Source organism: Macadamia integrifolia, chromosome 1, assembly GCF_013358625.1.
Source record: "Macadamia integrifolia cultivar HAES 741 chromosome 1, SCU_Mint_v3, whole genome shotgun sequence".
In the NCBI taxonomy this organism is placed as follows: Eukaryota; Viridiplantae; Streptophyta; class Magnoliopsida; order Proteales; family Proteaceae; genus Macadamia; species Macadamia integrifolia.
This window is the reverse complement of record NC_056557.1, coordinates 24,081,361-24,106,456: the sequence shown is the minus strand read 5'-3', so window position 1 is coordinate 24,106,456 and position 25,096 is coordinate 24,081,361. Positions and strand designations below refer to the sequence as shown.

At 38.5% G+C, this 25,096-nt stretch overlaps 1 protein-coding gene across 2 annotated transcripts in view; it reads left to right on the top strand.

Moving 5' to 3' along the window:
• LOC122082044 (O-fucosyltransferase 27) overlaps nucleotides 1–10,175 on the top strand; it is a 29,452-nt gene extending 19,277 nt beyond the window's left edge. The window contains exons 6-11 of one of the 2 annotated variants that reach the window (XM_042649549.1): nucleotides 569–681; nucleotides 758–848; nucleotides 953–1,081; nucleotides 8,331–8,878; nucleotides 9,528–9,710; nucleotides 9,816–10,175. In XM_042649549.1, the coding sequence (XP_042505483.1) occupies nucleotides 569–681; nucleotides 758–848; nucleotides 953–1,081; nucleotides 8,331–8,878; nucleotides 9,528–9,710; nucleotides 9,816–9,993 (1,242 nt within the window). In that variant the 3' untranslated portion in view covers nucleotides 9,994–10,175. Of the gene's footprint in view, nucleotides 1–568; nucleotides 682–757; nucleotides 849–952; nucleotides 1,082–8,330; nucleotides 8,879–9,527 lie in introns of both variants that reach the window. The other variant, XM_042649547.1, reaches the window with a different exon arrangement.
• The last annotated feature ends 14,921 nt before the right edge of the window (nucleotides 10,176–25,096 follow it).

The following is a 25,096-nucleotide window of genomic DNA, read 5'->3' as shown; positions in this document are numbered from 1 at the left end:
AGTTTAAGTTATGGTAGCAATCTGAAGGATTTGTTTTCCTAAACACTTGAAAACATTAGTTCTTAAGGAATCAATGAGACAATGACAGATTATAGTTGAGAGCTGATGCAGAGATTCAATGACTCTTGAAACATTAATAGTGTGTGACTGAATGTCAAGTCGTATATTTTCCAATTGTCCAGTTATAACTTTAGTGAGTCTCTTTGAAAATGAGTCATAAGGTCATTTACAAATGGGCTTATTTTGATCAGCTGAGCTATTATGGATTTGAATGGAAAAAGTTTTTAAAAAATGTGTTCCATTTGAAAGCATGTAAAATGAGGTTATTTCAAAATATCAGAACTATGCCTAAAATAGCCTTTCCATCTCTTAGATCTTGAAGTTCCACTTGAGCAAACTGCTCTTTCGTTTTCAACGATCTCCTAGTCTTGGTTTGTCCGCATGGTTTTAGCTTTGCCGTCACTTTGGTGCGAAAGCTTTTTGTTCTTTACAGATATTCCTTTTTTGTTTCTAATTGATCATGGATCTAATTGCCTGGGATCTTGGTTTGATGACCTTAATGACACAGGCCATTCTTCCACCCCATCTTGAAGAGTACCAGAGGCTGCGATGCAGGGTTGCTTTTCATGCTCTTAGTTTTCGACAGGAGGTCCTGGAGCTTGCCACAAAAATTTTAAATAGGTTGGGAGCTGCATAAACCCTCATAGCTGTGCTTTGTCTTACTGGGCTTCTTCTTTTAATTGAAATCTTCTTTCAGGATGCGGGCTCCCGGAAGACCATTTATAGCCTATGATCCAGGGATGACTCGAGATGCTCTGGCATATCATGGTTGCTCTGAACTGTTCCAGGTATAAATTTCATGTCCTTGGGACATGACAGATAGGTCAAGATCCTATTTCCCTGATTTACAAAGTTTATTCTGTATCTTATCGTTTGCATTTTGTTTCCAAAGGATGTACATTCTGAACTGATTCAGCATAGAAGATCATGGATGATAAAACGTGGGATTGTGAAAGGCAAGCTTCTTGTGGATTCTGTGAAGCAACATCGTAATGGCTCATGTCCTTTAATGCCGGAGGAGGTAAGATCTTTAAGAGGACCCTGAAATTTGTCTACTAATCTTCAGAACTTATTAGCGTAGCATAGAAGATGAAATATTTGTGCCTGGATGATCTCATCCGGTCTATTCGCGTAGGCGTCTCTTGGATCAGGCATAGTACTAAAATTAATTCATGTTGATGTTAGCTCTTGTCGACTTATGCATCTTGTCATGTGCCTTACTTTTTAATCAATATGATTGCTTGTTTAATCTTTAGGTGTGTTTTCATTTTATCTTATTTTTTATACCTATATTGTATATTTATTGATGCACTTTATTTTATTCAGCCAATCACCTTCGCATGGATCCGATTGCCTTTTTAGCACATTATTTCTTAGTATGATGTTCAGCCCCTTCTAGGGCATCCCCAATTAGCGACGTGCCGCGTTGATACTCTGATGTAGAAAGTAGGCCAGATACCAAGCTGATATGAGGTCCCAATAGAAGTGTGGAAGAGCTTAGGACATAGTTGTCATGGCGTCAAATCGATCCAAAGTGGTGGAGGGGTGACTAATCGATTTGGCGATGAATCGCCCGTTATGGCGTTGCCATGGCGGTCAAATCGCCCATGTGTCATTTTTTATTTTTCCTATTTTCTAAAGTTATTTAGTATGCTATTTTTTTTATTTCCACTATTTTCTAAAGTTATTTAGCATTCTACAAGCTTACAATATATACCTTATAACATATATAACCAACATTAAGCAACATCAAATCAACATAGCCTTATCAAAATCACCCTGCATTTTACAAAAAATTGACCGTCTAGTGAATCCGGCGTGACCTGGTGATGTAGGGGGGGTTCCTAGGTGACTAGGTCTTCTACAAGATTAACTAACTAGGTAGGGTTAATTCAAGAGGCTTAGGTAGATAGGACCAAGAATCTTAAACAAACACGATTAAGCATGCAAGATAAAACGAGACTAATAAACAAAGTAGCCAAAAGCAATAATAATCTAGATGGAAAAACACATAAATTCTTACTCAAGTTTCAAGTGGGGACATGGGGAGGGGAACAAATGACATACGAATATTAGGTTCAACACAAATCCATCTAGACACCCAAATTAGATATGCAAACAATCGATATCCTCTAGCAACCAACTAAAGTAGAAAATCAGCAAGGGTTCTTGGGAGATATAACAGTGACGAAACAACTTAAACAATCGGTAAAAATAGGCATAAACAAAGGGCAAAGGTAGGCTTCAACGTCAATGGGCTGCAATATATAATAGGGATTAATGGAGGTGGGGAGGGTTTAGTTTAATGCTTTACCATACTGTTGTTCAGATCTGAGGAGAGAAGAAGAGATCAAGGTCCTCCAAAATAAAGAGGTTGCAGTCCACCTTTAGTTGATGAAGACAAATCCAGCCGATTGTAGAGAGATCAGCACCAGCGGAGGGTAAACAACAACCGAGAGTAGTAGCAGCAGTGATGTAATGGCAGCAGTGTATAGCAGCAGCAGTGAGGTAATGGCAGCAGTGTGCAGCAGCAGCAGTATTGTAACGGCAGCAGTATGTAGCAGCAGCAGTGAGGTAAAGGCAGCAGTGTGCAGCAGCAGCAGTATTGTAACGGCAGTAGTGTGTAGCAGCAGCAGTAAGCATCGATAGGGGAGGTCAGCAGTAACAAAACAGCATCAGAAAAAAAAATAAGACTGAAAAGAAAGAGAGGGAGGCGAGACAAGAAAGAAGAGAGAAGAGAGAGCCGAGAGAGTAAGAGAGGAAAGAGGCGAGAGAGAAAAGTGAGAAAACGAGAGAGAGAGAGAGAACCGTGAGGGGGTTGGGGGTTTGCTCTTGGCCTTTTTTCAATTAACATTCATTACTTCAACCGTGGCCTAAGCCATTACATAAATATCAATTTAGTTACTAAAAATAAAAAGGGTCAATTGACTAGTAAATAAAGACTTTCTAAAAACTAATCAACCAATAAAGAAGTTTCCTAATTAATTAAAAGATTAACAAGGAAAAGAATATACTACAAATAAACTACTAAACTAATAACTAATGGGGCCCACAAGATCTACTAAAATCTGGAAAGAGAAAGGGGCTCGATCTAGCGTTGGAATGGCTGGATCGAGCTTTCCTTCTTCCTCCTTTTTCTTCTTCTTCTTTCTATTCTTCCAGCCACAAAGATGGCTGCTTCTTCTTCTTTTTGCGCCTGTACACTTTGATGTCCCCATCGCCTGGTGTCCATGGCGGTGCCATAGAGATGCCTATCAGCCAATGGCGACCGCCATTTATGAGTCACGTAAATCGTAGCACTGCCATGAACTTCTTTTTCAGCCAGGACGCCAAATCGCTGCCTTGGCGACGCCATGACAACTATGGCTTAGGATTATATGGAGTATCTTGGTTATCCACTTTGTTTAACAAGATTATAAACACAAGGAAAATGCCAGATGAATAGAGGAGAAGCATTGTAGGTCTGATCCGCAAAAATAAAGGTGACATTCAGAGCGGTAATAAATATAGAAGCACAAAACTAACGAGTCATACTATAAAATTATGGGAGAAGGTTATTGAAGCCTGCCTGAGAAGAGAAACTACTATATCGGATAACCAATTTGGTTTTAGGCCAGGTAGATCCACGACAAAATTTATTTAACTACTGAGGAGGCTCATAGGAAGATATAGAGCCTGCAACTTTATTGATCTAGAAAAATCTTATGATAGAGTCCCTAGAGAATTAATTGGCATGTACAGAGAATAGAGGGGTGTTGAGTAAATATGTGGGTATAATTAAGATATATGTGTGAGGGCATGGTGTCTAGTGCGAGTTTTATGGAAGGTCAAGGCAATGAATTCCCAATTACGATTGGTTACATCAGGGATCAGCCTTAAATCCTTATTTGTTTGCGCTTACATGGATGGTTTAACTAAGAGCATTCAGTCCCTTGGTGTATGCTTTTTACTGATATCATTTTGGTGGATGAGACAAAAGCAATGATTAATACTAAGTTGGAGACTTGGAGTTGTGGAGATCAACCTCAGAAGCAAGAGGTTTTAAGATAAGTTCTAAGTTGGAAGCCTACAATATATGATGTGTATCTTTAGTCACAACTATGATGGATAATGCTATGGTGAAAATTGAGGAGAGAGTGATACCGCAAATTGACTATTCTAGATACCATAAATAAAAAGGTGACATAGAGGATGATGTTTTATAGAGAATTAAAGTGGGATGTATGAAGTGGAGAGGCGCGACCAAAGTGTTGTGTGACCGACATATTCCTTTAAAGCTTAAAGGAAAATTCTATAAAACTATTGTACGATCGGCTATGATGTATGGGATAGAACGTTGGGCAATTAAGAAGTGTCGTATAGATAAACTATATGTAACAGAGATGAGGATGTTAAGATGGGTGTGCGGAGAAACTAGGAAGGATAACATAAGGTGGTATGGCCAGCTCAATGATAAGCTCCAAGAAAGTTATTTGAGGTGGTATGGCCATGTTCAATGGAGGCCTAGGGATGCTCCAATAAGGAGGAGTGATCTGATTCAGATTGAAGGAGCTAAAAGAGCTAGGGGGTAGGCCTAAAATGACCACGAGAGAGTGAGGAAAGTCATGCATAGTATAGGTCTTGTTCCAAATATGACCTTAGATAGAAGCGATTGGAGGGCAAGGATCCATGTAGCCAACCCCATTTAGCTGAGATTTTCTGACTTGTTGGTGCCGACCCCATTGAGTTGGGAAAAAGGCTGAGTTGTTGTTTTCTGACTTTCTAGGGCTGTGTTATTTTCCTTTTACTTTCAGTTTTCTTATTTTTTTTTCTTGGTTGGATCCATGTAGCCGACCCCATTAAGTTGGGATAAGGCTGAGTTTGTTGTTGTTGTTGTTGTTGTTGTTGAGCCCTTCATTTATTTATACTAGTAATAGAAAGGTGACTTTGGAAATGGCTCCATAGTTGGGTTTGTCTGCTATGTCTTCTGGGTTCTCCGCTGTAATGGTGACCCATTGGTCAAAAGGGTCCAGGTTGATGAGTTATTGGGCCATAAAAGGGGTATGGATCAAGGTAATCTTCTTCAATGTTGCCAGATAAACATCACATACTGACTTTGAAACATATTGTCAGAGTTTAAAATGCACATAATAATTTATGCTTAATTCCGCAGGTTGGCATTCTTCTNCTTCTTCTTTTAATTGAAATCTTCTTTCAGGATGCGGGCTCCCGGAAGACCATTTATAGCCTATGATCCAGGGATGACTCGAGATGCTCTGGCATATCATGGTTGCTCTGAACTGTTCCAGGTATAAATTTCATGTCCTTGGGACATGACAGATAGGTCAAGATCCTATTTCCCTGATTTACAAAGTTTATTCTGTATCTTATCGTTTGCATTTTGTTTCCAAAGGATGTACATTCTGAACTGATTCAGCATAGAAGATCATGGATGATAAAACGTGGGATTGTCAAAGGCAAGCTTCTTGTGGATTCTGTGAAGCAACATCGTAATGGCTCATGTCCTTTAATGCCGGAGGAGGTAAGATCTTTAAGAGGACCCTGAAATTTGTCTACTAATCTTCAGAACTTATTAGCGTAGCATAGAAGATGAAATATTTGTGCCTGGATGGTCTCATCCGGTCTATTCGCGTAGGCGTCTCTTGGATCAGGCATGGTACTGAAATTAATTCATGTTGATGTTAGCTCTTGTCGACTTATGCATCTTGTCATTTGCCTTACTTTTTAATCAATATGATTGCTTGTTTAATGCTTTAGGTGTTTTCATTTTATCTTATTTCTTATACCTATATTGTATATTTATTGACACACTTTATTTTATTCAGCCAATCACCTTCGCATGGATCCGATTGCCTTTTTAGCGCATTATTTTTTAGTATGATGTTCAGCCGCCCTTCTAGGGCATCCCCAATTAGCGACGTGCCGCGTTGATACTCTGATGTAGAAAGTAGGCCAGATACCAAGCTGATATGAGGTCCCAATAGAAGTGTGGAAGAACTTAGGACATAGTTGTCACGGTGTCAAATCGATCCAAAGTGGTGGAGGGGTGGCTAATCGATTTGGCGATGAATCGCCCGTTATGGCGTTGCCATGGCGGCCAAATCGCCCATTTGTCATTTTTTATTTTTCCTATTTTTCCTATTTTCTAAAGTTATTTAGTATGCTATTTTTTTTATTTCCACTATTTTCTAAAGTTATTTAGCATGCTACAAGCTTACAATATATACTTTATAACATATAAAACCAACATTAAGCAACATCAAATCATCAAAAATCAACATAGCCCTATCAAAATCACCCTGCATTTTACAAAAAATTGACCGCCTAGTGAATCTGGCGTGACCTGGTGTCCATGGCGGTGCCATTGAGACGCCTATCAGCCAATGGCGACCGCCATTTGTGAGTCACGTAAATCGTAGCACTGCCATGAACTTCTTTTTCAGCCAGGACGCCAAATCGCCGCCTTGGTGATGCCATGACAACTATGGCTTAGGATCATATGGAGTATCTTGGTTAGCCAATTTGTTTACAAGATTATAAACACAAGGAAAATGCCAGATGAATAGAGGAGAAGCATTGTAGGTTTGATCCGCAAAAATAAAGGTGACATTTAGAGCGGTAATAACTATAGAAGCACAAAACTAACGAGTCATACTATAAAATTATGGGAGAAGGTTATTGAAGCCTGCCTGAGAAGAGAAACTACTATATCGGAGAACCAATTTGGTTTTAGGCCAGGTAGATCCACAACAAAATTTATTTAACTACTGAGGAGGCTCATAGGAAGATATAGAGCCTGCAACTTTATTGACCTAGAAAAATTTTATGATAGAGTCCCTAGAGAATTAATTGGCATGTACAGAGAATAGAGGGGTGTTGAGTAAATATGTGGGTATAATTAAGATATATGTGTGAGGGCATGGTGTCTAGTGCGAGTTTTATGGAAGGTCAAGGCAATGAATTCCCAGTTACGATTGGTTACACCAGGGATCAGCCTTAAATCCTTATTTGTTTGCGCTTACATGGATGGTTTAACTAAGAGCATTCAGTCCCTTGGTGTATGCTCTTTACCGATATCATTTTGGTGGATGAGACAAAAGCAATGATTAATACTAAGTTGGAGACTTGGAGTTGTGAGATCAACCTCAGAAGCAAGAGGTTTTAAGATAAGTTCTAAGTTGGAAGCCTGCAATATATGATGTGTAACTTTAGTCACAACTATGATGGATAACGCTATGGTGAAAATTGAGGAGAGAGTGATACCGCAAATTGACTATTTTAGATACCATAAATAAAAAGGTGACATAGAGGATGATGTTTTACAGAGAATTAAAGTGGGATGTATGAAGTGGAGAGGCGCGACCAAAGTGTTGTGTGACCAACATATTCCTTCAAAGCTTAAAGGAAAATTCTATAAAACTATTGTACGATCGGCTATGATGTATGAGATAGAATGTTGGGCAATTAAGAAGTGTCGTATAGATAAACTATATGTAACAGAGATGAGGATGTTAAGATGGGTGTACGGAGAAACTAGGAAGGATAACATAAGGTGGTATGGCCAGCTCAATGATAAGTTCCAAGAAAGTTGTTTGAGTTGGTATGACCATGTTCAATGGAGGCCTAGGGATGCTCCAATAAGGAGGAGTGATCTGATTTAGATTGAAGGAGCTAAAGAGCTAGGGGGCAGGCCTAAAATAACCACGAGAGAGTGAGGAAAGTCATGCATAGTATAGGTCTTGTTCCAAATATGACCTTAGATAGAGGCGATTGGAGGGCAAGGATCCATGTAGCCAACCCCATTTAGCTGAGATTTTCTGACTTGTTGGTGCCAACCCCATTGAGTTGGGAAAAAGGCTGAGTTGTTGTTTTCTGACTTTCTAGGGCTGTGTTATTTTCCTTTTACTTTCAGTTTTCTTATTTTTTTTCTTGGTTGGATCCATGTAGCCGACCCCATTAAGTTGGGATAAGGCTGAGTTTGTTGTTGTTGTTGTTGTTGTTGTTGAGCCCTTCATTTATTTATACTAGTAATAGAAAGGTAACTTTGGAAATGGCTCCATAGTTGGGTTTGTCTGCTATGTCTTCTGGGTTCTCCGCTGTAATGGTGACCCATTGGTCAAAAGGGTCCAGGTTGATGAGTTATTGGGCCATAAAAGGGGTATGGATCAAGGTAATCTTCATCAATGTTGCCAGATAAACATCACATACTGACTTTGAAACATATTGTCAGAGTTTAAAATGCACATAATAATTTATGCTTAATTCCGCAGGTTGGCATTCTTCTTCGTGCATATGGGTACTCATCAGACACAGTAATATATATCTCAGGGGGTGAAGTATTTGGAGGCCAGAGGATACTGATTCCTCTGCATGCAATGTTTGAAAATGTTGTTGACAGGACATCTCTTTGCACTGTCAAGGAGCTTACTAGAATATATGGGCCTGAAACCCACTTGGTTGACATTTCTCAGCAAACCCCTCCTGTTGAAGGAGAAACAAAGCTTGATAAATGGACAACATCAGGTCCACGTCCTCGTCCACTGCCACCTCCTCCTGCCAGACCCAAATCATACAACATCGAGGGTTGGTGGGGTTGGGTAGCTGAGAGCGATAATGAACCTCAGAGTACAGTTATGGAGCTTAGAATCAATGCTCATAAACTACTATGGGAAGCAATTGACTATGTGATTTGTGTTGAAGCCGATGCATTCATCCCTGGATTTGATCATGATGGCAAGGGACGGCCAAATTTTGCAAGCCTGGTGATGGGCCACAGGCTCTACCAATCAGCTGAATCAAAAACATACAGACCTGACAGGTATTTAGTCTTCTTCTTCCTACTGATGACGTGTAGACATTTCTTTCCATATCTTTAATACTTCGTTGATAATTTCCCAAATAATAAGAAAATTCTTGGATTGTGAGCTAATATGGGTAAATGAAAAAATAAATTAGATTAGATGCTATCGTTACAAAAGACAAGTTTGAGTCCTAAAATGTAGTTCTTTTGATTTGACTGATAAATCCTTGTGAGTGTCCCATCTAGAAGATTAGCATAGCCAAAAGCTCTCGTGTAATTCGTTGTCAATTGCAGGATGGACTTTCCTGTTGTGAAACCATCACCTAGATACTTCTAGAAGAACCAGACCATGGGATTGTATCAGATGGTTGAAATGACAGAATTGACGTGATTTCTACATATCTTTATCTCCTGGTCAGGCTCACTACTTGAGGAATTTATCCTCATATGGTCTAGTTGTATTACTCCTTGCCACTTTTTTAGCTGTTATAATTCTGTTTTGGAGCTGGGACAGAAACCCAAGACCTCTCTGTTGCAACTCATGGGCCATAATAGATGGCTATGCTTGTGAACTTTAACATCATGAGTGAATTACCACATACTTTAGTTTCAATTCATCTGTATCAACTAATCATTAACACAGCTTCTTTTTGCTCTGTAAACACAGAAAAGAAGTTGTCAAGCTTTTAGACGAAATACGGGACCATTTATATCAAGCGAATCGTACCTTGTTGACATCAATACGCAAGCATCTCACTAGAACCATAATTGATGGGTTAACAGAAGCATCCACAAGATCAAAGCCATTATCTTTTCTCACACACCCAGTCCCAGAATGTTCATGCTTGAGGTATGACACTTCAGAAGCACCATCACATACTTTAAGTCCTTCAAATGATTCACAAGTTCAGGCTGCTCTTGGAGTTGAATATCCCTGCCCTGCTTGGATGGACAGTGACATGATCTCACATTCACCTAAGGATAATGAATACGAAGAGGACCTCAATGAAGAAGATCCTACCTCTAAGTGGTTTGTTCAGCATAGCAGTAGTCATGAAATTGGTAGTGTTAACCCAAATAAGGAAGAAGGCCAGATGGAGGATCAAGAAGAGCTTGAGAGTGGAGAAAGATGAGAAGATTATAATTTTTTTTTTTTTTTTTTGAGGGAAATAGAAGATGCTAAATTAAGACTAACCTTTGCAGCCATGGCCAATGTATATATAAACATATTTAATTTCATATCCATATCCAAGAGCTTAGGAGGTTGGGAGAAATCTTGGTCTCCACAGGATAAAAGAATGCTATTAGGTTCTAATTGTTTGGCTTGATGTTTCCCACGACGCCCACTTAAAACCAAAACTGCACGCCCCACCTGAAACACTGGTACCCTACCCCCTTAGGAAATGGACCCAGATCTTCTTCAGCTGACGGGCGCCTAACATGTATCCAATGGCTGGAAGGACCTTGGGGAGCATGCCTGTGTGTTGGGGTGCGCCCGATCCTCTCAACCGTCCCTCCCAGCCGTCGGAATGTTCTAAATGAAAAATTGTCATCTATTCTATCATCTTCCAAATAAGGACAACTCCCATATCAATGGTCGTGATTTCTATATACTTTAACACTATTCTGTAAAAAGGGAACATAAAACAGGAAATTTGATCTTACAAAAATTGGAAAATGCATGAGGAACAGGGAAGTACCTCTACTTGCCTTTCCTTTTCACAGATCTTACAGATACCAGCCATGACCTTCTTCAGGTCCGAAACAGAGAAGCATTTGAAAGTAGGGTCTTTATCAGTCGAGTCAGAGGGGAGGAGCTTAACTTGTTCCCTCGAGAGCTTTGGAGTTCAGCGTTTTGGGGAGAAGAGGACTTTCCGATTAGACCTCTCGGATTTGGGTCAAAACTAAGGGTGCAAGTTTGGCCCAGACTACCTGAAACCGTTGGCCCGACCTTGAAATTTCTGACCCTGGTCAGGGCGGGTAAGGGTTGATGTCTTTGACCCACCCAACCCACCTTGAAACGGCCCTGATTTTTGCCTCCGATGTTGACCCTAGTTGTGACCCTAATGTTAACCTTGAATTTAACCTAATTTTATATATTGTTTGACATTGAGTCATTGACACCTCAAAACTCCTAATATATCTTCTCACCATTCTCTCTTGTTTTTTTTACCAAGAAATTTGTAACTTTGTATTTTTTTATCTCCTCTTTATTATGAATAGTTTTTATTTTAAAGTTATTTTATATTTTGCTGGGTCAGGGTATACCCAGCCCTTGATGGCATACCAAGGTTACGGTCAATCAGGGTCAGGGTTAGGGTCATCCCGGCCCAACCCTGAAAAATCGGGACCAATCAGGGTGGGTAAGGGTTGTGCTGAACCCTGAAGGGTAGGGTCAAGGTCGAAGTTTTGCGGCCATAAGTCAGGGTCAGGGAGGGTTTGGGCCCATTTAAGGGGACTTAGGGTTGGACTGGGTTTCTTAAAACCCAACCCAACCCGGCCTTGTTGCACCCCTAGTCTTTTTCTTGGGGAAGAAGATGTGGACTGTTAGTGGTATCAAGCGGTCAGGCCGGGTTGGTCACGGTCAAGTTGCATCGTGAATGCTCATTTTGCTAAATGGGCTTAGCTAGGGTAGGCATGGTACAGTTGATAATCGGGTCGGTCGGTTTCAAGCTCTTATCAGGCTACCATGAACGGGTCTTAATCGGCCTATAGACATATTTAACTTTAAGCGATTTTTAAATGGACCCTCTTTAGGTCTCTTAAATGTTCTTGAAGAAATAAAATGAGACAAAGATGGGTCTCATAGTCAAAATGGATTAAGCCAAAGATTGACACAACAACTAAGTTACAAAGATACTCGGTTTTTAACCTACGGAACTCAAATCAATTAAACTATACCTAATAACCCAAGTTTGGCAAGTTCAAATGAATTATACTATGCCTGAAAAAGATGAATGTTCAGACAACAATCACCACAATCTCAATTGTACATATCACATAACCTTAGCACTAAATACAAATAATAGTAAAAGAAAAAAAAAATTACAAGTAGTATTAAAGGGGTCGGGCTAGGTCGGGCTTAAAGAAGTCAGTTCAAGTCGGGCTTGTAAATGTGTCGGCTGGTCGGGTGTCCATCAGGTTAGGTGGCTGCACTATGTATTACCTGTTTATAAACGTGCCGGGCTCAACTGGGCCGGACTAGGTTGGGCCATAGACATGTTGGGTTTGATTAAGCCTACTGGTGTGGGCCAGGAATTGACACCCCAATAGACTGTTGGATCATCCAAGTACATGTGTCACATGCGCAGGTCCCTATGGAACTATCTAAGAAATGCCCTTTATGGAGAGGAGCCGAATCCTAATAAGTGATGGGTGTTAGACAATGCCAAACTTTTGGAGGATTGGATTGAACTCCTATCATATGAGAATTTTATGTTCAAAATTAATGAAAAAAATATTGGTTATCTTTTAAACAGCAATTGTAGTTCTTCCATGCGAACTTAGCTCTTTTGTGCTCAAGGAATCTAAGATTTGACATTTGTGTTTGCAACATCTGTGGTCGTCAAGAAAAATATCAGGCTTGACATTCTTTCACCTAGGGTTTCGAAAACCCTAATATTTACAATGCAAGACAGAGGGAAAAGGAGAAATAGATGGAAGGGCAGGAGGCATTTTCAAAAATCCTTCTCACCACAATTCTTTTTTATAGACAAGGTCACCCACTAATACTGAAGTACCTCTTAATCATTGTTTGTCTCTGCTCCATGAATCATTTGCAGTGACAGGTGTCCTTGTCAATCCCCATGATGACAAGTGTCCCTTGTCAATAGCTAGTTTCCTTGTTACTACATTAGTTGGAAGAGGTTCCTACCAAAAACAAATTAGTGGGAAGAAGTAGGATCTCAATGAGAATCTTGTCTCATCCAAATACTTTATATTTAACACTAATATTATTTAATGATAATTATAAAATATTAATCAATAAGTTATTACCATTATCTTCCCAAAATTATAAATGATTCACAATTTAATCCTATAAATTGTATATTAATCATTTTACTAGAACAATATCACATAATGGATTATAGTGCATGTAATTGTATTACCATCAAACCCTAGTTCATTGTACATATCATCATGGAGATTTTGTGTCAATGATTGGACGTAAACATTTTGTTAAATAACTTAATAAAATAATATTATTAATAAATAGGGGGAGAGTTTTCTGTCCAAAGTGCTCTTGCATCAGCCCCTGGGCCAATGAGAGCGCTCATGGAATCATAAACAAGAGTGAGATTTTTATCTTTCATAGGGGATGGGTCAGTCATTTTGTGAAGGCTTGTGTCAGAACACACGAGTAATGCCCCCGGACAAGCTCCTTTTTTCCTAATAAATAATAATAACTAAAAAAAATTGCAAACATTTTACAAAAACGACAATGGATCTGAATTTATGTTCAATCATACACATTGTCTCTTAGATATTCTCGAGAAAGACAGTGGATTCTGTATTGGGTAACTCTTTTGTTCGCAATCAAACACTCTAATCTAGTACACCAATTTATAGACTTGCAAAATCAACCATTGTTATGGGGAAATCCACGATGTGTAATTGCAACAAGGACCTCTGATAAACTTTATTTTCTTTTCCATAAAACAAAGGAATATACAAGTCCCAAACTTTTTTTTTTTTTTTTTTTGGGGGGGGGTGGGTGGGGAGAGGGATTGGGAGAGGGGAATAGATAATATCAATTTTATAGAAAAAGAGGGGGGAGAGAATATACACCAAACACCGGCTCAAGGGTCGCAAAAAACAACATTCTCACTCAGGTGGTAGCCTACTGGATGGGCACAGATAATATCATCGGTAGATTATGATTTTTCTACTTGATGAAGTTCCAATTTCGATTAGAAATAAGAATAATAACAAGGAGCATCTTGTAGTTTTCATTTTTTTATTTGGGTAAAGCATCTTGTGGTTTTACTTGAGAAGAAAACAAAGATGGACATCAAACCTACCATATGAAGCCACAAAAGGCAGAAGGTATTGCAGCAGCAGAGCCATAGCCTATGCCGGCAGGGAACACCCAATAAGTGCTGCCTAGAAAAGAATAATTTCATCAGAGGTAAAGAGGTCATTTCAGAGGAGAGAGAAAAAAAGAGAGGGGAACGCTAGCATAGGCTGCGTTCCTGGACAGGAATCATTTTCCTTAAAACATATGTTGGTGATGAAATAAAGATGGGTGGGTTAAAATGGTGTGTAATAGTACAATAGCTACTCCATCCCAACAACTAAAAATATAGCAAAATGAACATAGGCTCTCTCTCTCTCTCAACAACTAAAAATACAGGAAAATGAACGTAGGCTCTCTCTCTCTCTCTCTCCCTCACGGGAAGGTTATTGGTTTAATACTAACATCATGGGTGATCACTAGGGGTGAAATAGGATCGGATTGGATCGGGTTTCTTAAAATTCTAACCTAATTTTAAATCCCCAAAACTCAATCCAACCCTAACCCAACCTTGCCAAGGTCATGCTCAGGCCCAACCCTATTGGGCTCAGCATTGGGCTGGGTTGGGTCGGGTTGACTCAACTGGTCTTCTTAGTGGAATGACATTCCACTAAGCACGATTCAATTCCGATTTCAATTCCAATTCTAATTTTTCAAACCACTCCGCTACCTTCAAACTTTGAAAAACATTGACCGTAAGTGACTCTCCGCCCCCTAAATTCCTCAAAGTGCTAAGAGTCTAAAGAGAAAGGGTCCCTTCTACTAATGAAGTTCTTTTGTCGGATTTTTCAAAAGCTTAGGAAAGCTTCCTTGTCCTGTTCTAATTATTTTCTTCATTCATACAATAGGATGCAATGAGATAAATCTCTGCCACAATGGAATTCCAGGATGAGAATTATCGCCAAATCCCCAAATAGGCCAAGCTTCCTTGTCGATTTCTACAATTTTTTCATTTGAAAAGAGCAAAGGGGTTAGAGAGCTAGGGTTTAAAATACATTATATAATTATATAGTGTATACTAGGGTGAGAAAACATTATTAGTTAAACACAATAATAATCAAGGTTAGACTCAGGGTGAGTTAGGGTTGGGCTGGGTTTTCTATGCCTCAACCCTGGCCCGACCAGGCCCAACCCCAGATAGGGTTGGGTCAGGTTAGGCTGGGTTGGCCCTCATAGTCGGGTAATACTGAGTTCGGGCTCAAGGCGGGTTCGGATCGTCAAGGCTAAAATTACACCCCTAGTGATCACCTCCATGTTTTGTTATTGTTAATATTAATTGGGATGCTACAGGTAAACCTCGTTTCAGGTTTAGTTGATTTGTATCTCAGGATCAGTTTTTCTATCTGCTGATGGTAATACCGAAGGTGGATAGGAGTCTGATCATTGTTGGGTCTGGTTATGAGGCCCTTTTATGTTGCTTATGTTTTAAATCCTTAACTACAGGAAAATACACTTTTGGTGACGGTAAAAAAGCGTTGCAAAAAATAAAAAACCGTTGCTAAATATAGATGCGACGGTTAATTTTTTGTCGCCAACTCCGTCGCCTATACTGCCGCAGCTAGAAATAGGCGACGGAAAAACATGGGTTGGGAAAAATAATATTAGCGACGGTATTATATTTTCCGTCCCCAAATATATTTTTAGCGACAGCAAATGCCGTCGCCTATAACTATATAAATAATAGATGCAATTTGTTTATAGCAACAGTATAAAAAAATCCGTCGCCAAAAATGTAAATGCCAACGGCTACTACCCGTCGCCTAAGCCTAATAATAATCTACATGCATGACTTTGATGCTCGAGACGACCCAGCCGGTGCACTATGGGAATAAAGAAGGAAGACTGTTAACACAATCTTCTCCCACCCATTACACTTTCATACCCATAGTCTGATGCTCGAACAATTACTCCATCTATTAAACAACAAACATCATTACCACTAGAAAGAGTATCATCTCCATGATTTCTTGGTCACTCCCAGATATAGGCTACAAGAGATGGTACATTGAATATGCCACAAAGTCACCGATCAGATGTATAATAACTCATGCAAATAGATGTTTGCCAATTAATACATTGACTCTGATGAATTATATGATAGAAAAACATATGCGGAACGATTCATGAAGATCGATAAGCATGCACGACAAACACTATAAAATATATGTTTTAGGCATACCTGAATCCATGGTTGAAGAATAAGAACTCCTCAATGTCTTCTTGTATGCTCCTTGTATAACACGATCAATGTTGGTCTGGTCTACCCTCTTTCCCTTATGATTTTGATTGTTAGCTTCACTTAATGGGTCAGTGATAACTATATATAGGGGTGAGGGTAGGGACCAACCCTGCAATAAAATTAGGGTTTCCTCCCCATTAAGGAAACAATATCTTAGGTCCACACATAGTAATAAATATTTCATACCATTAAGGTGTGCTAATAGAATCCAATATCTCCATAGAGATCACTTACCAATAATATTTGATTCTTTCTGCTTACTCCATCTTTAGTCAACACCATTAAACCGGTTTTGGAAACAAATCTTTGACTATGCTAGCCCACCTAATAGGAAATCTTACAATCTCACTTGGGCAGCATATGTCACAAGTTTTAGATTTTAAAATTTATTTAAAACGACTTTCCGATTTAGATAAACTGAATGTGGCCACAAACAAAACAATGTCGAATGGAGTGCACCTTAAACCAAATGCCTTGGTCCGAATGAGAATTACAAACACCCAACCGTATTGATCATCACATCTAAAGCGATATGAGACCACACACGTCAAAGTGCTCATAACATCACCGACTTGGGCTGAACAGTATGAAAGTGTGGTATGGAAATAACATGCAATAGTGATCATCATGTCTATTTTCAAATTGGTCCTGGCTCGAAAACCAAATGAGCCCTATGAGACAGATACCGAAGGTCTCATTAATTACAAGCGTTTCCCAAACGCTTAAGCTTCAATCAAAGAAGCTCATTGGGACTGGGTCCGGATGTCCCACAACACTAGCACTAGACCTCAATCAAACGAGGCTTTACTAGTGACTGGATGTATGTGTATTGACTGGAACCTCAGATACCGAATGAGGTAAATACACCACATATAACCTCAATTTTCTGTAGGAGGCAAATAGATAAGTGTATACACATAAACAAATGGCCATAAAAAATGCATATATATATATATATATATTCTTGAGAACAATAATAATGCAATAAAACTGAAAGTTAAATGCAAACATATTGAGCAAAACTCCCACTAATAAAATGCATCAAAAGAACTAACAAGTCCCATATTAGTGACATGCTCTTGAAAAACTTTTGGAGTCAAGCCCTTAGTAAGAGGATCTACAATCATGTTTTCTGTAGCAATCTGCTCCATTGTAATCTGTGACTCTTGAACTTTTTCTCTGACCAAAAAATACTTAATGTCAATGTGTTTAGAGCCTGAAGTACTTTTACTGTTATGAGAGAAACGTACCGCAGCGGAGTTGTCACAGAACATCCTCAATGGTTTAGATATAGAGTCAACAATCTGTAGCCCTGAGATAAAATTCCTTAACCATAAAGCTTGAATAGTGGCTTCATAACACGCCACATACTCAGCTTGCATAGTAGAAGATGCAGTGAGTGTCTGCTTGACACTCTTCCAAGATATAGCCCCACCTACCATCACAAAAACATATCTAGAAGTAGACTTGAGGTCATCTAGGCATCCAGCAAAATCTGCGTCAGTGTAACCAACTACATCAAGTGAATCGGTTCTTCTATAAGTAAGCATAAAATCCTTAGTGCCCTGCAAATATCTTATGACTTTCTTAGCAACTACCCAATGCGCTTCACCAGGGTTGCTCAAATATCTCCCAAGTACACTAACAACATAGGCAATGTCAGGCCGTGTACAAACTTGAGCATACATCAAACTACCAACAGCAGATGCATAAGGTATGTTCTTCATCTGATTACACTCCAATTCTGTCTGTGGACATTGAGACTTGCCAAATTTGTCCCCTTTTACAACTGGAGCCTTACTAGGGGAACATGCTAACATATTAAACCTTTTTAATATCCTCTCAATGTAACTTTTCTGAGACAAACCAAGAACACCACAAGACCTATCACGATGAATCTCAATGCCCAAAACATAAGAGACCTCACCAAGATCCTTCATATCAAAGTGATTTGATAATAATCGTTTTGTCTCATGCAAAATATCAACATTATTGCTGGCAAGAAGAATATCATCAACATAAAGCACAAGGAAAATAAACTTACTCCCACTGATCTTCAGATAAATACACTGGTCCACAAGATTTTCTTTGAAACCACAAGAAGTGATAACTTCATCGAACTTAAGATACCACTGTCTAGATGCTTGTTTCAAACCATAAATAGATTTCTTAAATTTGTACACAAGATGCTCTGTATGAGCTTGCCTGAAGCCAAGGGGTTGTTACATGTAAACATCATCTTCAAGATCTCCATTTAGGAAAGCTGTTTTGACATCCATCTGATGAAGTTCCAAATCAAAATGTGCAACTAAAGCCATGATGGTTCTAAAAGAATCTTTTGTCGAGACTGGCGAGAATGTTTCCTTGTAATCTATGCCCTCTCTCTGGCTGAATCCTTTTGCTACAAGTCTAGCCTTGTAACGCTCAATTTCACCTTTAGAGTTCCGTTTGGTCTTGAAAATCCATTTACAACCAATCGGTCTGCATCCTTTTGGTAATTCAACCAAATTCCAAACATCATTAACAGACATAGAATTCAATTCATCTTGCATGGCAAACATCCACATTGATGAATTGGGATCATTGGCAGCCTGGTCAAAACTGATTGGATCTGAATCCAAAGTAATATCAAACTCATGTTCTTGTAAATAAACAACATAGTCATCAGATATGGCAGGCCTACGAGTTCTCTCTGATTTCCTCAAGGGAACATCAGCAACAATATGGTCCTGAATCTCATCAACAATAGGGGGTGCAGGCTCAACCACTATAGGTTGCACAGGTTCGTGAGTGGGGACATTCTCTTGCTCAATGTGAGGCTGTAATACAGTAGACGGCAGTGTCACAGGCATAGGTACAAGAACACGTTCCTCCTCAAAAATAAAGTTAAGTGGTTGAGCAGACTGAAAATCTAAATCATCCTTAAAGAAAACTGCTCGATTTGATTCCACTACTCTAGTAGAATGTGTAGCACAATAGAATCTATATCCTCTTGATCTTTCAAAATAACCGATAAAATGACCACTAATGGTCCTTGGATCAAGCTTTCTCATCTGAGGATTGTAAGGTCTCACCTCTGCAGCACATCCCCATATATGAAAATGAGATAAATTTGACATTTGGTGAGAAGCATGATAAGTAATTCAACTTTACCTGATTTTTCAACTTTACCTGATTTTTCAAAGCATCACCTCATAAGAAATCAGGTAAAATTGAATTACTTATCATGCTTCTCACCATATCCATAAGGGTATGGTTCCTCCTTTCAGCCACCCCATTCTGCTCAGGTGAACCAGGCATAGTGTACTGAACGTCAATACCACATTCTTGTAAGAATCTGGCAAATGGTCCAGAATTACGTCCAGTTTCATCATATCTACCATAAAACTCTCCACCTCAATCAGATCTCACACTTTTTATCTTCTTTTCCCTTTTAAGTTCTACCTCTACTTTAAAAACTTTGAAAGCATCTAAGGATTCAGATTTTTCTTGAATAAGGTAAATAAAACCAAAACGGAAAAAATCATCTATGAAAGTAATAAAATATCTGTATCCACCCATGGTAGTAGGAATGAATGGACCACAAATATCAGTATGAATCAGCTCCAATGCTTCATCCTTCCTGGTTGCACCTTTCTTTTTAGCTCTAGTGTGTTTCCCCTTAATGCAATCAATACAAATTTCAAAATCTGAAAAATCCAATTGAGGAAGTGTACCATCCTTAATCAATCGTTCTATCCTCTGTTTAGAAATATGTCCTAAACATTTATGCCACAACATAGAAGAATTTTCATCCAATCTAGCACGTTTAGGTTTGTAACCACATAATTTATAACAGAAGAACTGTTGGCATATTTGGAAGAACTAATATCCAAATCAAATTTATAAAGACCATCATATAGCAAGGCAGATCCAACCATAAGAGAACCAGAATAGAGAGTAAGTTTTCCATTGCCAATATTAAAAGTGTAACCATAACTGTCAAGTTTAGATACCGAAACAAGTTTTCGTCTAAACGATGGTACATAAACACATCATTCAAATTCAAAACAAAACCAGTGGATAAAAGTAATCTAACTACTCCTATAAATTCAACTTTGGTCTTCTCTCCATTTCCCATGTAAATCATCATCTCTCCCTCACTTGGTTTCCTCCTGCTTCTTAATTCCTGCAAACAATTAGTGATGTGAATAGTTGCTCCAGTATCAATCCACCACGAATTAGTTCCATCCTTTTTACAGAAGAAACATTTTCCTTGAAAAATCTTAGTCTTTGGTTTCAGATTCTGATCGGTTTTCTGTTATATTTTTCCTGATTTTTCTTGCTTGTTGTATTTCCAATTTTTCTTGAATTTCTTCTTACCCCCATTATTGGAAACAAAATAAGCAGAGTTAAATTTTTCCTTCTTCTTTCTTTCCTCTTCCTGTACCAATATGGAAGTCATGTCCTCAAGATTCCACTCCAATTTTTGTGCATTATAGGAGGTCTTAAGAGTATCAAACGATGATGGAAGTGATTGCATAATTTGCCACACAAGGAAAGAATTAGATATCTTCACTTCCATCTCGCCCAATGTGGCAGCATAATTGGTCATTTTCATAAAGTGATCACGTACTCCACTTGTGCCATCATATCGAGTGGATGAGAACCACTCTAAATATGTTCCCTTCTCAGCCTTATCAAATTTGGTAAACTTTGTATTAACAGCTGTAAGAAAATCCATAGCATTTTCTTTCGAAGGCACACTTTTCTTAATGGTCTTGTCCATAGTATGCTTCATAACAATCAGGCACAATCTGTTGGACTCCTCCCACTTTTCATAAAGTGCTTTTGCAGTAGCATCACTCTCAGTTGTGGGCTCAGGGGGTTTATCAGTTCTCAGGGCATAATCGAGTCTCATGATTGCAAGAGACACAGTAAGAGAGTCTATCCACTCCTCAAAATTGGAACCATTCAGGACTTTGATGGAAGATAATTGGGAAGTCATAGCTGGCAATCATAATTACCAAAATTTTACCAAAACATACAATATGCAATAACCAAAAGCATATCAACATCCCAATAATATAATGAAAACTGACTAATTAGGGCTTATTAATCAGATTTATCCCAATACCAATTTTAACAATTGTATGAAAAACATAAACTGGGAAAAGATCCAGCATCATTGGGGTCACACCTGTGGTGGCAAGATCGCCCAACATGCAGTGAAATCTTTCACATGTAAGGCGAGACACCCAAAAAATAACACCATATTGTAGATTCCGTCACCTGTGGTGGCAAGACAAGAACCTTCAAAATAGTGAAGCTCAAAACGTCACCCTCACACCATCAAGCAAAATCGACCAAACGAAGACTCACCTGTGTTGGCAAGAGCACATCGTTCGCCATATGGCTTTCTTGACTGCAATCCATCTGGATGGTCTATAGTGATTCTGCATCTTTAGGAATTAGCCCACTAAGTGGAAGTCTAATCTCTAAAGTTACGAAGACTTTATAGATCTGGATTGTAACTGTATGCCCATTATATTTTTAACAATTTTTCATCAAAGAATTACTGAATAATAATATAAAAAACAAAAGCACATAAAATTTTAATATATAAATCATAAGTGTTCCTATTATGACAGGTCAGAACAACATCATGGGTTGCATAATAATTCCCTATAGTGACTGAATCCAATAGCACAAGAATTAATATGAAATAACAAAATTAGATATTTAATGTGCTAGTGACTAAACCAAATGTCACAAAAAGTAAATCTGTAAATAATTATGCTTTATGGTTCTGTTATGAGTCAACCAATTAAAACTCATGACATTTTTTTATGTTATTTTATTTTATTTTTAAAACAACCAAAACACGGTTTCAAATAAAACCGTACTTACCTTTTACTTTTTGTCACTTTTTTTTTTAAACAACCAAAACAGTAAAAGCAATCACACCTTTTACTTTTTGTTACTTTTTTTTTTTTTAAACAACCAAAACAGTAAAAGCATGTACGTTGCTTTTGTCACTTTTTTTTTTTAAACCAAACCGTAAAAGCCAGTACGTTGCTTTTGTCACTTTTTTTTTTCTTAATTTAAACCAAACCGTAAAAAGCAACACAGTTGCTTTTGTCAACTTTTTTTTTTTTAAACCAAACCGTAAAATCAAGTACGGTTGCTTTTGTCAATTTTTTTTTTTAAACCAAACCGTAAAAAGCAACATGGTTGCTTTTGTCAATTTTTTTTTTTTTTTAAATAAAACTTTGTAAATTTTGTCCTTTAGTAATAATATATTACTTTTCTTGTTTCTTCAAAACAAAACGACTCGAGGAGAAAAAATTGATGTTTATTACTAGTGGTATAGCCAATCGATTTTTCATGAACGAGGCTCTGATACCATTGATAGAAAATAGATACGGAACGATTTATGAAGATCGATAAGCATGCACGACAAACACTATAAAATACATGTTTTAGGCATACCTGAATCCATGGTTGAAGAATAAGAACTCCTCAATGTCTTCTTGTATGCTCCTTGTACAACACGATCAATGTTGGTCTGGTCTACCCTCTTTCCCTTATGCTTTTTGATTGTTAGCTTCACTTAATGGGTCAGTGATAACTATATATAGGGGTGAGGGTAGGGACGAACCCTGCAATAAAATTAGGGTTTCCTCCCCATTAAGGAAACAATACCTTAGGTCCACACATAGTAATAAATATTTCATACCATTAAGGTGTGCTAATAGAATCTAATATCTCCATAGAGATCACTTACCAATAATATTGGATTCTTTCTGCTTACTCCATCTTTAGTCAACACCATTAAACCGGTTTTGTAAACAAATCTTTGACTATGCTAGCCCACCTAATAGGAAATCTTACAGAAGAACCCTAAAGCGATGCAAGAAACCTTCGAGCAATCTCAACCGGCCAAACAGAGGCATCATGCATGTTTCGAATCGGATATCCAAAAATCCCGAATAACTGTTGCATAGTCGAATTCGAATTTGAAAATTGATTTTACATTTCTGGCGGATATGGAAACAAATTTGATCAGTGGTATTGCTAAATGAATTCAAATGCGGATATAGTCATATCCTTACCAAATTTGGTCCGTTTACAACCCTAACAAAGAAACCCTTCTTTGCTTAAAAAATCATAGAAAGAGAAAGTTAAAAAAAAGAGAAAATTACATTGCCACCCCTGAACTTTGGCCCTTATTCAATGCCATCCCTTGGACTTTTCGAAACACCAAAGATACCCCCTTAAAATTCAAAAAATTTCAAATCAGTCCCTACCATTAGCTGACTGTGTTAAATGAATGAAAGTCTGTTAGTTTTTTCACAAAATACCCAAAACACCCCCAGCTATTGTGAGGACAATATTGCCCTCCCTTTCCCTTCTTCTAAACCCACACTATCCCTTTCACTCCTCACTCATTCAAACAAGGAAGAAGAAGAAAACCTGCAAGTTGACCCCTCCCCTCCGGCGTGCGATTCTCAGACCGCCTCCTCACCGGCGTGCGATTCCCTTCTTCTTCTAAACCCACAATCTCCCTCTCACTTCTCACTCATACGAACAATGAAAGCCCCAAACCGAGAAGAAGAGAACCTGCAACTTGACCACTCCCGTCCGGTGTGCGATTCTCAAATTCACTGTTTATGTACATGCATCTTGGGAAACGCCAGTGCACTTGAGTCAGTATTTTGTTGATTGAGACATTCGCAGTGACAAGGTTTCATGGGGGAAAATTTCTATGGTCGATGCTGAGAGGTAATAAGATATGCCAAAGGAAATTATATGGCCGGAATCACTGTTATAGGCGAGGACTGAGGAGAGGACCAGTGGTTGGATTTCACCCAGTGTACGCTGGATATCAAAGGAAATTATAGACTAATTTTTTTCTTCTGTTTCAGTCATACATTTAGAGGGAAGCAAGGTCATTTCAAGTTTTAGGAACGCTGGATACATTGGAAATTGGAATGCTTTGCTACAACTCACAAAGGAAAGCCAAACATGTCCATTAAATACCTTTTTGGCTTAGAGGAGGTTGAGAGGGTTCTTCTATTTCTATTATATAGTATAAATCTGTAACAGTTATGATCAGTTCGCAGATCATCCATCCTCATTCGTTCTGTTTCATTCTATAAATGAAACTACGAACCCAAATAGTACTTAAGGTAAGTCCTCGATGAACTGAGGTAGCTGTATTCTTCATTGAGCTGATGAGCTGTATGAGTTCTACACACCACCTACCTCTAAAAACCAATCCAGTTTCAATACTCTAAATCTAAATCTAAAACCATAGATAGGGATGATCAAATATGACCCAAAACAACTAACCAACGGAAGAATATAACCCAGATTGGGGGCAAAAAAAAAAAAAGACTTACAATAATAAGGAAATTATAGAGAAATACAAATCCCCATCAAGATTCAAGACTTCCAAGTCCTCTAAGATTAATAGATATGAATTGTGCTAAACTTAATCCTCACAGTTCACACTTAATGGGGACTCAATTTACTTGCTAATCTTCAATTGTTATTACCGAAAGGAAAAAAATTTAGAAATTTATACTCTCTTGTGTGTGGGTGAAGAATAGAATTATGTCATTTTTACTCCTTCATCAGCAAGCGTAGAACTCGACGAGCTCATCTAAAGACTCTGGTTGTGGCTCTGCGTTCTCCAGCATTCAAAGCATGTGTTCGAACAATACCACTTTGCACCTGACGGTTATTGCATCCGACTCTTTTGATTTCTCCACAAGTTCACGGAATAGAGGGTGGTCAATGATATCGGACCTGATAAGATACCGCCAACGAGACTTCCTGACGTACACTGAGTGAAATCCTACCGGAATATTTCCGACGTTCATGCATTTGGTCCTTCTTATTCAGGACTATTCAGTAAAGTGAAGGGACTTCGATCACGTTCCTCACATACCCATTTCCCTTCTCCTGAAGTTTTGGTGATTCACATCATCTCTGGTTT